Source organism: Callorhinchus milii, unplaced genomic scaffold, assembly GCF_018977255.1.
Source record: "Callorhinchus milii isolate IMCB2004 unplaced genomic scaffold, IMCB_Cmil_1.0 Scaffold4, whole genome shotgun sequence".
In the NCBI taxonomy this organism is placed as follows: Eukaryota; Metazoa; Chordata; class Chondrichthyes; order Chimaeriformes; family Callorhinchidae; genus Callorhinchus; species Callorhinchus milii.
Window position 1 is genome coordinate 40,782,988 of NW_024704745.1, and position 14,315 is coordinate 40,797,302.

A 14,315-nucleotide genomic window follows, 5' to 3' on the forward strand; every position below is an offset into this window, starting at 1 on the left:
AACTGTTCCAGTCGTTCATTACTCTCTGCGTAAAGAAAGACTTTCTGGTATCCGTCTTGAAATTGCCCTTCACAACTCTAATCCTATATCCTCTTGTTCTGCTGTCTTGATACGGTCGACCATGCTATCCTCCTCCACCGCTTGTCCTCCCACCTCAACCTTCAAGGCACTGTCCTTGAGTGGTTTAGGTCATACCTCTCCGACCGTCTTCACTATGTTTCCACAAATGGCTTTTCCTCTGGCCCCCGCACTGTCTCGTGTGGTGTCCCTCAGGGCTCTGTCCTCGGTCCCCTTCTACATGCTCCCCCTTGGTGACATCATCCGCAGACATGGGGTTAACTTCCACATGTATGCGGATGACACCCAACTCTACCTTTCCTCCTCTACCCTCAACTCCACGACCACCGATGTCCTGACAGCCTGTCCAACATCGAGTCCTGGACGAGAGACAACTTTCTCCAGCTCAACGTGCATAAAACTGAGACCCTCCTGATTGGCTCACGTCAGGGTCTCCGCACCTCAGGCGCTGACAGCATCAGCATCCAAGGCTGCACTCTCCACCTCTCAAAGCAGTCAGGAACCTCGGCGTTCTGTTCGACCCTGAGCTGTCCTTTCTCCCTCAAATCCGCGCCACAACTGGCACCGCCTTCCATCACCTCCAGAATATCGCCAGACTACGGTACTACCTCACCCCTCACGCTGCTGAAATTCTGGTCCACGCCTTTATCACCTCAAGGCTGGACTATGGGAACTCTCTCCTCACCGGCCTTCCAGCACCGCCCTCCACAAGCTGCAGGTCGTTCAGAACTCTGAAGCTCGTGTATTGTCCCGCACCAGGCTTCGGGACCACATCACTCCCACCCTCGCTCGCCTCCACTGGCTCCCCATCCCCCAGAGGATCGAATTCAAGATCCTCATCCTCACCTACAAGGCCATTCACGGCCTTGCTCCCTCCTACCTCTCTGACCTACTATCCCCCTACCTACCTGCCCGTACTCTCCGTTCCTCTGGCTCCGGTCTGCTCCATATCCCCCGCCCCAACCGCCCTACCATCGGTGGTCGGGCCTTCAGCCACTCAGTCCCTAGGCTTTGGAACTCTATCCCCCAGTGCCTTCGCCGCCTCCTCCCTTTCCTCCTTCAAGGCCGGTCTTAAGACCTTTCTCTTTGACCGAGCCTTCGGCTCCCCTCTCGACTCTCTACCCACTCCTCGCTCCCTCCCTTCCCTCCCCTCACCCTGACCATTTCCCCCTCCTCGCTCCCTCCCCCCCCCCTCACCCTGACCATTTCCCCACTGCTCGGGTCCCGACCCAACTGTACAGCGCCTTGGGACGTCCTCCTGACGTGAAAGGCGCTCTATAAATGGAATCTTGTTGTTGTTGTTGTTGATGCGTCCTAAAGTATTGATTTGGGTTTACTTTTTCAATCCCATTTAGAATTTTATACACCTCTCTCTGAGGTTCCTTCTGAGTCATTTTCTCTCAAGACTGAAGAGCCCTAGCTTGGGGATCATATCTCATTCTTCTAATACTGGGTAATCATCTTTGTTACTCATCTCTGCACTACCTCTACGGCCTGGGCATCCCTCTAAGAACATTTGTGGTGACCAGAAATGTATGCAGTATTCAATGTGCAGTTTGACCAGAGCACTGTACAACCTGAGAATGACATCTGCGGATCCAGACTCAATTGATTTAGTAGCATAGCCCAGCATCCTGTTTGCCTTGTTGATTGTTTACTCACATTGAGATTGATCATTTTGCAACAGTTTACAAACTGTAGCCACCATTTTTTAATTTTTAGGCCTGAGGCTTTTTTTTAGGTCCTTTTGAGGAGACTTCAATTTTGACCAACTAGCGAATATCCTCCTTGGGAGAGGTAAGAGGGATCTCTTTGGAGCCAAATTGATTGGAAGAGCTTTCCACCACCAGTCACCTGACACAGGATCCTCCTTTCTCATCACTGCACTACATCTGGGGCTTTGGCTCAAACAGATTTCCAAAGAATGGGGGGAAAATACTGCAAAATAAACAAAATAGAATCAAATTTATATTTTCGAAAGCCTTTTCAGTTTGCTTGTGGAGCAAGAGAGAAAGTCAAAGGCACACACAATGCTCACAGCTTAATAAACACTAACTCCACCATCTACTGTGTACTGGCAGAATTCTCAATGTACTGCTGCTCGCAACAGTAAAAACAAATGTTGTCTACACTATATAATATAAACCATGGCTTATTCTTCCCTGTCAGAAAAATCCTATTACAGACATATGACAAAATGTTCATTTTTAACAGGAGAAAACTGACCACCTTCTGCATCGCATCTCCTCCTATGTTTGTCTCATCCACTCTACTACATTTATGGGGTTTGTCACCTCTTGCCAGGCTCTTAGAGAAAACAAATTGCATTTATATTTTTGTACCTTTCATGTCAGGAGGATGTCCCAAGACACTGGACAATCAAGAGAATGCACCCAAGCTGGGGGTTGGATACAAGAGGGGTGGTGATCAAGAGGGGTGGGGGTGGGAAGATGACAAAAGTGCTGGCAAAGAGGAAGGTCTTGAGATGGACCTTGAAGGAGGAAATGTGCAGGCAAGTGGGGGGAAGCTGAATGGATATGTGGTTTAAAGCTCTCCAGGACACTACCCCACATGTAGGGTGCTATATAAATACAAGTTGTTGTCGGTGTGTTTAAAGGACAATTAGAATCAAACAAGACATTGGGTAATGGATTGGCTCTGTGGTGGTATTGGCTCCTGTGCCAAACATCATTCTACTTTTGATGATAACTGCATCTATCATTGAACCACCTTTTCTTTGAGCTATTTCTCTGTACGAAATTTAAATCTCCACAGCTGTATAAACTCATATTTCATCATTAAATACACATTAAGCAACATAATAAGTAATGTCAAATAATTTTGGTTTGCACCTTTCTAGGTTTCAGAGTGTTCATTAATATCAGTTATTTCTTCACAACCGATTGCAAATCTTTCCCTCGTCAGATCAAAGTCTAGAACGTGGCCTATAAATGCAGCTTATCCAGTTCCCTTTTTTTTCAAAAAAAAGACAAAACTATGACTACTTTTCTGGAGACATTTTTCATGCAAAGTTATTTCGAAAAATAAACCAAATATAAAAGTTCACCCAAGAAAGTCAAATGAAAACAAAATAAGCTGTCTTTTTTCTTTTCTCCTCACCTCCCATCTCCCCTCAGCCTCCTTTCCCCCTCCCCTTCCTTACCAGATTCAGGTGAGATTAATAATATTTAATTTTAATTCCTTCTAGTTAAATACTTCATACAAAAGTTAAAAAAACATAATGATAAGCACAAAGCATAATAGTAAAAAGCATCATGTGCTTAACATGAGTCAACTACATGAAATTGTTGCTAGCGTCAAAAGAATAAACAAAACAAGTAAATTCAGAAGTCATTGAACTTTAAACCTTTCTGTATGCTCTTGTTTTAGCTGAGATTGAGAGAGGTGGTTTGCAGCAACAGAAAGCATGACGTGGACAATAGGGATACTGTGGCTTATTCTTTTGTCAGTGAATCATACTAAATCAAAACCACAAGGTATGTTTAGCAGTTGTTTACACTCATGTACATTGAAGCAATATTAATACCGATGAATCTTATAGATTGTATTGTAAATTAGTAATGGTACCCTATACAATATAGATTATGCTATTTGTAATTTACTTTAGGGAACAAAATGCAACCTAAACAATGTAATAAAAATTTAACTATATGAATTTTCTTTTAGTCTTTCTCACCAGTAACAGTGCTCATGCAGTGTTAGAAAGGCAGAAACGTGATAATTTTTTATTTGAAGAGCTAAGGTTTGGTAATCTGAAACGAGAGTGTTATGAGGAAACCTGCGTTTATGAAGAGGCAAGAGAATTTTTTGAAGATACAGTGGAGACCGTAAGTAAGCTCTTATGTCAAATCAAAGTTGATATTTAGAAACATTTAAGATTAATGTTCAAACCGATAAGAAAACAAAGAACTATCATTATAAACCTTTGTCTGAAATCCATTTTACAAGCATCCTGCTTCACTTTTGTTACATAACGTTTGAACACAAAACTCAGACACTGCATTTTACAATATATCCTGTGAAACATTTTAGGACATTTGGTGCAGTGAAAGGCACTACACCAGATGTAAGAATATTATTATTACTGTTTTACTTTTGATTTTAATGACTCAGCAACACAAGTTCAAAGTTTTACATGTACAATGATTTATAAACTGATTTAAAAAAAACATTTTACTATTGAGTTTGTCTAGTAACTCAGGTGGCAACAGTACAACCCACATGGAATTGAGCCATATAGGCTAGGGAGATGGCAACTCCAATCCCTCATCTGGTTTGAATTATTTGATTTAATTTTTCATCAAACGCATGATGGAGATCAGTGTTCCTGATCTTGATTGCTATCTAGTGACCCCTGCTGTAATGTTATGTTAATGCAAGAATAAATAAATGATGTCCTTCATGCTTATCTAACCTGGTCATTTTAATAATCCTTTGTGCCTTAATAATAATAATCCTTGCATTTTGACATAGCGCTTTTCACATCTTCTAGACGTCTCAAAGTACTTCACAGAATATGCTGTAAAGTGAATTGACCATATATTTGTGGGCGAAACATGGCAGCCAATTGCGCACAGCAATGATCCATTTATTATTGGGTTTTTTTGGAGGGATTATTATTAGGCGTGTGGAGTAAGGAAACTTGCCCAAGGTTTCGCCCTGCCTGGAATTGAACCCAGGTGTCTCACCTTTCAAGTCAAGGGGACTTTTTAAAGCAGCTTGCGGGATATACTGTTGTGACTCCGTATTTGTAGACAAACAGGCAGCTTCCCCGCACAGAACAGTGTCTCACAAACAGCCATAAGGTGAATGGCCAACCTTATGTGGGCGATTGTTGGCAAGAACACCAGGAAAAATCCCCTTCACAAAGTCTTTGTGAATGACTTTCACCTTCCTGGTGCCTGTGGAGCTGTTCTCCAGCATTAATTGATCCTCTTGGGAGAAAAGAGGGAGAAAATATTGCTTGACTTTTAAAATGTTGCTCTTAGTTTGTTTTTGAAATGTTAATTTATTGTTTGAATACTAAAATATTAAAAATAAATTCCCAGTATTTAAATGCACCTAAAACGATCCTGTAAAAGATTCTATCTTTTTGGTTAAGTATCCAATACAAATCACCGAGATGAAAAGGTTAAAAAAGAATGTGAAGCTTTTGACACTGAACATCAGCAAATATATAGAGAATTACAGAAAATCTACAGTACAAAGACAAGCTATTCAGTCCAACTAACTCATGTAGGTGTTTATAACCCACATGAACCTCCAACCATTTTAAACCCTGCTCTCTTTAAAAGGCCCTATACCAAATGCAAAGATTATTAAAATGTAATGAAGATCTAGATCATGCTGAAAATCATCACTAACATATTCCTTTCTTACACATTGTAATTTTCTGCTTTATTTTTCCAGAAAAAATTCATGGACTGTTACAATGGTAAGTCCTTAATTTATAATATTAACATAATAATTATACATAATATTCTTACATTTGATATAGGTCCTTTACACATTGGGAAGATATCTTAAAGTGCTTCACAGGATATACTGTAAGGTGGAGTTGCTGTGTATTTTGTGCCAAATTGCACACCAGCAAAGTACTTATTTAATTCAATCAATTTTTATAATTTAATTTATACATAATGCAGCCTTTTATTATAAATGATACCATGTAAGGCCTGATTCATTGGCATATCACTCTTATCAAAGTGTTAGTTTGGCTGAGTTGGTAGCACTTTCACAGTCAATCAGCAGGATATGGCTTCAGGCCCCATGTCATGAATTGGAGATTCAGTCTACACTGACATTCCAATGTGATGCTGAGGGTGTGTGCATTTTTGGAGGTGTCATCCTTCAGATAAACTGAGGTCTTGTCTTTTTCAAGTGGATAATAAAAATCCCACAACACTATTTGAAAAGAGAAATAAGTTTCTGCCTTACAATCTCCCAAATAAAATTAATTGTTCAGTTCCAAATTGTTTGTGGGACATTGCTGTGTGCACATCAGCTGCTGTGTTTGCCTATAGAATACAGTCACTACCTTTTTCAGTAATTCCTGCGAAGTGCTTTTTGTCAATGTGATAAGGTGCTACATCAAATGCAAAGATTATCACTATTATTGAATATCATGTGCTGGTATTTGTAAAGAATGCTGGTATTTGGAATCAGGCTCAATACAAGAATTAAACAAGTTTGGATCCAGATATTCATAATCATAGTGTTTATATAGGGAAAGATAAAAGTAACACCAGTGTGTGGAGTCCTGTAGCTCAGTGGTTAGAGCACTCGCTTTGCAAGTGAGAGACCTGAGTTCAATTCCAGGCAGGTCAGGGCGAAACCTTGGGCAAGTTTCCTTACTCCACACAGAGCCTAATAATAATCCCTCCAAAAAACAAAACAATAATAAATTGGGCATTTTCAATCCATGACTGTTTGTGGGACATTGCTGTGCGCAATTGGCTGCCGCGTTCACCCACAAATATACAGTCAATTCACTTTACAGTGTGTTCTGTGAAGCGCTTTGGGATGTCCTCCCGACGTGAAAAGCGCTATATCAAATGCAAGGATTTTTATTATTATTATGTCTTTCCGAAGTAAAGGGCGCTATACAAGTGTAATTCATTGTTGTTGTTATTATAGTGATAGGCAAATCATTGGAATCTGGTAACCCAATGGTGTGTATGTGAAGACCTTGAGCAGGGTCATTTGTGTAAAATCAATCAGGATAATAAACTATGCATCTGGTAAAGGAGATGTCTGTATTGATGTAAATGGTATTGTACTTATAACACAGCATATATCTACACCAACAACAACAACTTGCACTTATATAGCGCCCTCCACACCGGGCGGTGTCTCAGAGCACTTAACAGTGGTGGAGCCCAAGGCCAAGCCAGAGGGAGGGGAAGGTGACTGTAGGCGCGGTCGAAAAGGAAGAACTTCAGGCTCAACCTGAAGATGGGGAAGGAGGGGATGAGGCAAAGGGGTTGAGGGAGGGAATTCCAACGTTTCGGGGCTGAAGGCACGGCCACCGGTGGTGGAGCGGGGGATTCAGGGTACGCGGAGGAGGCCGGACCCAGTAGAGTGGAGGCAGCGGTTACTGCTGTGGGGGGAGAGGAGGTTAGAGAGATGGGGGGGTGCCAAGGAATGGAGGGATTTAAACACTAGAGTTAGGATCATGACAGGGAGCCAGTGGAGTTTAGCAAGGACTGGAGTAATCGGGGTACGAAGTTTGGTGCGGGAGAGAATGCAGGTGGTGGAGTTTTGAATAAGCTGAATTTTGTGAATAGTGGAGGAGGGGAGACCGGCGAGGAGGGCGTTAGGATAGCCAGCCAAGAGATGACAAAGGCATGGACAAGGGTATGGGCAGCTTTTGGGGTGAGGTATTGTCGGAAACGGGCAATGTGGCAGAGGTGGCAGAAAACGGTGCTGGTCAGGGACCAGGCGTGGGGGAGGAAGGATAACCTAAGTTGCACACGGGTTCAGAGAGTTTTAAGGACAGGTCAGGTAGGTTGAGGAGGTCGGAACCATATATCTATGAATTATGTGGTATTTATTATTTGAACAGCTAAAGATAAATGCATAACCTCACCTTGTGAAAATGGAGATGTGTGTCGCAATAGAGGCTACAACTGTACTTGTCAAAAAGGCTTTCAAAGCAAGAACTGTGGACAAGGTAAGACTCTTCGAAGAAAATTCAATTTATTTTGAATGTTTTGATAGTAATCAACCAATTGACGCATTTTCATTTTTTTAAAATAGTGAATAGTTACACGTCATGTTTTCTCAAGTTTTAGTGTAATACTGAAAATGCTTTTGGTTACATCTAGTATTCATATATACACCCATGAAAGTAAAAATAGCAACCAGTGGAGTGAATTATTGTCAGTGATGATTATCACATTGACAAATTATGTCACCTGATAATTATCACAGGCCATGGATGAGCTCCTGCCTCTGACTATCACAAGTGATTGAATTCGATTCCAGCCTCCACTTCCTTTGAAATTTTGAACTTCCTGGCCTGTGGATTACAGAATTGAGCTGCCAGTTAGGAGGATTCTGACTTACGCTCAACGGAAATAAATCAAATTAAAACTACCAAGAACAACAATGACATGTACATAGCGCCCCTCACACAGGGTAGCGACCCAGAGCTCTACCATCCTGCGAACATGCACTCTGGAAGCCTGGGCAAGCTTTGACCCCAACACATTGGTGATAGAATTGGGGAGAGGGAAGGAAAGGGAGGGGGCCACCTGTTGACAGTTTTTAAATGATTGACTTTCTTTAGTAATTGATTGTCTTTAGTTATTGATTAACCTTGTTGAATGCATTTATCAATGAGCAATAATTAATTTATCAGCTAATTAACACATTGCAGGCAGCAATTTTCATTCATATTATGGGTTTTAGATTGGCTTTTGCATATTGGAGCATGTATAACATTTTTATCCAAACAAACCTTTAATACCAGCTCGTATAAAGAGAAAATATAATATAAATGAAATACTAAAAATGTAAAATTGTAGCTGATGAGTTTTCTCCCAAACCACCAATTTATTGGAGGATTGTTGGCCAGGATACTTGAAGAAAATCCTTCTAGATAGGGAGAATAATTGTATTGGATAATCCTCACTGAAAAAAAAACAAGCCTCCTTCTCTTAATGCACAGTTAGTTCTTTCATGGTAAAGTCTATTATGTACATGTGTGTTTTCAATTGCATTTTAAATAAATGCATATTTTACTCTTTTAAAGTTGGAGGACTTATAAAATCTTGCTACATAAATTCATGATTTACAATATGATTATTCATCAACCAGTTGGCGATAATTGTGCACCAAACCCTTGCCAAAATGGAGGAACATGCTACAACAGTACTGAAGCATACAGTTGTATCTGCAGGAATGGCTATCATGGCACAAATTGTGAACACGGTAATGCATCTTTCTATTTCAAAGATCTCACTAGGAACCGCAGACTAGAATCAAGTTTATATTTCCTCTCGAGACAATTACACCTCATGAAGACTCATAAAATTTGAAAGTGCAATGTAACATTTAAAAAAAATAACAAATTATAAATTATTATAGTACAATACATCCAAGGTTTCACAATTAAAGTGCAATTTATACAAGAAATTCCTCATGAATACTTTCACCAGTGCTATAAGTGGCTCCTACACTAGTCTACTCTAGTAGCTTCCTATAATCTACCCTGTATTCAAATTTCCTGTCTAATCAGTTTGTGCCACTTTCTTGTATTAAGCATATGCCTGCTATAAATTTTCACATGTATGCGGATGACACCCAACTCTACCTCTCTGCCTCCATCCTGAACTCCAGGACTACTGGCAGCTCTGGAACTCCACCCCCAGTGCCTTCGCCTTGCTTCCTCCCTTTCCTCCTTCAAGGCCGGTCTCAAGACCTTTCTCTTTGACCGTGCCTTCAGCTCTCCTCTCAACTCTCTACCCCCTCCTCGCTCCCTCACCCTGACCATTTCACCCCTGACCCAACTGTCCAGCGCCTTGGGACGTCCTCCCGACGTGAAAGGCGCTCTATAAATGAAATGCCTGCTCCCTCCGTTCAGCAGGCTCCGGCCTGTTCAATGTCTCCCGCCCAACCCGCCCTACCATTGGTAGCCGGGCTTTCAGCCTCTCTGCCCCCACACTCTGGATCTCCATCCCACGGTCCCTTCGCCTCGCTTTCTCCCTTGCCTCCTTTAAGGCTCGTCTCAAAACCCTTCTTTTCGACCACGCCTGTGGTCTCCCACCGACCTCTCTGCCTTCCCTCACCCCTACACCACCCTTCCCCATGCTCGGGCCCTGACACCTGACTGTCCAGCGCTTTGGGACGTCCTCCCGACATGAAAGGCGCTCTATAAATGTAATTTTGTTGTTGTTGTTGTACAATTCCATTTAGGAAATCAATGACTGCTTTTTAACACAACATATGAAATATAACACTAGAGAAGATGTTACATAAGATTTACTATTTAGCAATTCTTCAGAACTAGGGATGAACACTTCAGACCTAGTGATCACTGTTTAGTTAATTTGATATCCCAATAAGCCGGAATCTTGCAGTAACCAAATAGACATGGCCGGGTTTTTTTACTCTTTCCTGAACCCCCTCCATACTATTCTCTTACCCTAAATTTTGAGGGCTACTTCACAAATCCTTGGTATGTCAAAGGCTCACTATAACAGATAAAACAACAGCTGCTTTCCTGAAGACTGCTTCTTTGCTATGACTTATCAGTTCTATTTATTTTTGTTAGCAATGTATACACAGTCTCTGTACCAATGATGAACTCTTTGAATTTCAGGTGTTAAAGACTGTACGTTAGGTATCTGCCATCATTTTTGTAAACCAACATATGACACCTATATATGCTATTGCGCCAAAGGGTACATTCTGGGAAAAGATGCCAAAAGTTGTATTCCGGCAGGTAAATATGACATGATTATGAAACTAAAGTTTTTGGTGCACATCGTCCCTTATTTAATTTGTTAACAAATTAGACATGTCAATATAAGTTGGAAGATTTTTCCTGAACAGCATGAATCTAGATGTGTTTCTCTTTGCTTGAGGGAACACGAGCAAAGAATTGCAAAAAAAATTTGAATTGTGCTTTTGTGCAATACGTCGTTTTAAATTTTCTCCATCAGTAACTAACCGGACTGGAAAAGATTAACCCGCAAACCTTAAAATAACATTAAATCGTATAGGCCTCCAAATCTTGAACCCTCATTCAATTTCTTTACCAAATAGCAATCTAATCTCTTTAAATTTGCTGATGCCTCCACCAATTCCCAACAACAACAACAACCTGCATTTATATAACTTCCCTCACATGGTGTAGCGTCTCGGAGTACTTAAGAATGGCATAGTTTCATGCCGAGCCAGGGAGAAACGGTAGGTGACTGTAGGCAATCAAAGAGGAACATCTTCAGGTGTGATTTGAAGATGGACAACACAGGTGCCCAATGTAGCTTGGCCTCATCACTAAATTTATATGCCTTTGTTTCTCTCTGCAATTTTGGATATTGTTTACATAGCGTATTTTGTGTGCGGTCAAAGGTATCTTCTCAACACTCATCAACAACTGGATTTGTATTGTGTCTTTCATGTTGGGAGGAATCTAACAAATTTTATTGATTATTTTACAAACAGAACCTTATCCATGTGGAAACATTTTTGTCCCTCCATCTCGTAATCATTCAAATTTGGACTTTAGAGCAATTGATGAAGACCAACAGTCAAATAAGGGAGAATATCCTTGGCAGGTAGGTACTGACATGCTATACGTGATGTTACACAGCAGCTATGTTTGATTACAGCGAAAAACTAAAGACTATACAGTGGGCTTTCCTAAACTTACTCTAAAATATCTGATACGAAGGAATTTTATATATATACCAAGTGTGTAATATATTACATATTAAAGTTAAAAATTGTTCTTCAGGAAAAAACGTTTGTGCTGATAGCACTTTTTATGTACTGTTTTTAATGCTGTTTTTTAGCAAGTAACGATATACTACAAATATAGCATCCATGACATGATATTTTCTCAGAACACAGAGCAAATGCAGAATTATTTATATCAATACCAGTCCATCCTGATGAAATGCTTTTGTGCATCGATTGGGCTATATTTCTTTTGGTTGGACCTATTTTATTAATGAAACATCTTACTCCCCATTTGTAAATGGTAATTTCCCCAGAGAAAGCATAGACTTAATAATATTATTATAATCCTTGCATTTGATATAGCACCTTATAACATCTTTGAGACATCTCAAAGCGTTTCACTGTAAAGTGAATTGACTGTATATTTTGTGTGCAATTCCATTAAGGAACAAAATAAGAGCTTACCAAGGAGGCACTATAAATCTGCAGTCATATCAGTTGCTTGCACTCTTGGGAGATAGATTGTTTCAACAGTGGGACCATTCCTATTTGTCAGCTGAGAAAGATTTTGACAACGTTTTAAAAAATTATCTCTGAATAAATGATAACTTGTGGATGGAAAGTTAAACAAGGGAATGTTTGAACTACATTGACATTTTAAAGTTTGGAATGAAAATTTATGGAATCATTTAACAGTCAATCTCCATATTAAACAAATTAGAAACAATATTTTATGTATCCACTATAGGTTCTTTTAAGAAGTGAAGATAACATACTTTGTGGTGGTGCTATTCTAAATGAAGATTTTGTGTTAACCTCAGCTCACTGTGTTAACCAATTAAATTCATTCCAAGTTATTGTAGGTGAGTGGTATTTAATCTGTATCTTGTGAGCTGCAATTATATTAAGGTTATTCAATTATTACATTGACATTAAAGGTGTATATTTGAATTGTTTCAACATTTCTGCAACTAATAGTATTCATAAATGTACTATTTGTCAAATGTTGCTTCTTGCTCAGAATATTTAATAACACAATCTTAAATTTAAATGACTGTTTTTAACCAAAGATATGACATCATTGGATAAATGTTAAGATAATTTAGTTATTACATCTAATAGTAAAAATTCTGTATATTTAACGTACTGAAAATATATTTTCATATTTGTCCTTTTCAACAGGAGAGCATAATTTATACATAGACGAAGGATCTGAGCAAATATTTAATGTTAGCAAAACACACATACATTCAAGATATTCCCCAGAAACCTTTGAAAATGACATAGCATTGATAAAGTTGGAGGAACCAATTAATTTCAACAATTTCACCCTTCCCATCTGTCTGCCCGAGAAAGACTTTGCTGATGTTTTTCTAATGAACTCTGAATATGGGGCAACCAGTGGATGGAAAGTTAAAGAAAGGAATGTCCAACAGCCTTTTTTACTTAGTGTCCTTTTGCTCCTTTTGCTGAATATGCCAAGTGTGAGAAAGAGCAACCTTTTCCTGTTGTGCATAAAATGTTTTGTGCAGGTTTCGAAGAAATTGCAGATCCAATGTGTTATTTAACCAAAGGGAGTCCATTTGTAACTAAGCACAGGGGTGTCTGGTTTTTGACGGGCATACTAAGCTTGGGAGCAGAGGAATTTGAATGCACTTTACCAATTTACACAAAAGTATCAAGATACGTAAAATGGATTCAAAAAATGACCAAGAAATGACCGAGTCCCTCTCAGGTCTTCAAACTGGTTGCGGGCAGCCGGTGGAATAATAAACATCTTCTAAAGCAAAAGTGATGCTAAGATGTATTTAGCTACTTTTATTAACATCTGTGCTTACCCGCATTTAAATAATCATACACCAAAACAGAAAAGAATTTTTACACCAAAAAAAGTCACTTTATTACCAACTCACAGAACACAACAACAACACAAAATGACACTTGTAAATCGCCTTTCACGTTGGGAGGACGTCCCAAGGCACTGGGATACTATTCAACATGAGTTTGTTAATTTCTGTCATGGTTCGAGCATTTAGAGAAAAGAAGCGTGAGATGTTTTGGAACAGTCTGACAATTACTCTTGAACTGTTTTGATGTTTTAGCTTTACAAGTGCTATATAAAATGCAAGGTTTACTATTGTTGCAAATACTCCTGGTGTGTGTGGAAACAGACTGATGTCCAAAATAGGTGAAATATGAGGTCCAGGGATGATTTTGATGTGATTGAATGGGGTGTAAAATATACACATCTGTTTCTCTCACTCACACCAGTTTGTACTTACAAATTGTGAAAACAATTTCATGTAAAAAGACATAAAAGCCATTAACATAATAAACGTTTGCATAATATTGACTGTGACCCTGTTTTCTTAGTCACTGATACTCATATAGTTCAGTCTGTGAAGCAATAATGCTCTGGAGAAAGACGAAACAATATATTACATAGCATCCTTGCATTTTCATCATCTTTTGATGCCTGACTTCAGTTCAGCCCAGACATGGAATGTGACAATCATATTAAAGACACACCTTTATGATGGATGTGAATATAAGAACAGGATTAAATCTGTTGAGCCAATTGCTGAAAACCCTTCCAGGCTTGACTCGCGGTCTATACAATTTTAGCAAGATTTTGGGGCTTTTATGTTCCAAATCTCTTGGGATATAGCCTTTTTGATCTCCACCGGTAAACTAGTTCTTAATGGCTTACATATTTAAAGACTCATATATCCCTTGTTTATCTACATTTCCTTCTCTTATGGTTCTAAATGTATTCTCACCTGCCATTATTATACAAACATGGCAAC

The 14,315-nt window shown here is 39.6% G+C and overlaps 1 protein-coding gene across 2 annotated transcripts; it reads left to right on the plus strand.

Moving 5' to 3' along the window:
• Window positions 1–3,457: 3,457 nt before the first annotated feature.
• Window positions 3,458–13,861, plus strand: LOC103185526 (coagulation factor X). 2 transcript variants are annotated; one of them, XM_007904079.2, is made up of 9 exons: window positions 3,458–3,575; window positions 3,766–3,926; window positions 5,509–5,533; window positions 7,664–7,771; window positions 8,920–9,033; window positions 10,424–10,546; window positions 11,272–11,384; window positions 12,257–12,371; window positions 12,691–13,861. In XM_007904079.2, the coding sequence occupies exons 1-9, from the start codon at window positions 3,506–3,508 to the stop codon at window positions 13,074–13,076; spliced, it is 1,215 nt and encodes a 404-aa protein (XP_007902270.2). In that variant the 5' UTR covers window positions 3,458–3,505; the 3' UTR covers window positions 13,077–13,861. The 2 variants fall into 2 exon arrangements, with proteins under 2 accessions (XP_007902270.2, XP_007902271.2); XM_007904080.2 differs by having other exon boundaries at window positions 3,835–3,926.
• The last annotated feature ends 454 nt before the right edge of the window (window positions 13,862–14,315 follow it).

Excerpts from the sequence above, each read along its gene's own strand:
- LOC103185526 (XM_007904079.2), top strand. The coding sequence starts at position 3,506 with ATGACGTGGACAATAGGGATACTGTGGCTTATTCTTTTGTCAGTGAAT. Across the intron at positions 9,034-10,423 it reads TGGCACAAATTGTGAACACG|GTGTTAAAGACTGTACGTTA; the intron begins GTAATGCATCTT and ends TTTGAATTTCAG. Across the intron at positions 10,547-11,271 it reads CAAAAGTTGTATTCCGGCAG|AACCTTATCCATGTGGAAAC; the intron begins GTAAATATGACA and ends TTTTACAAACAG.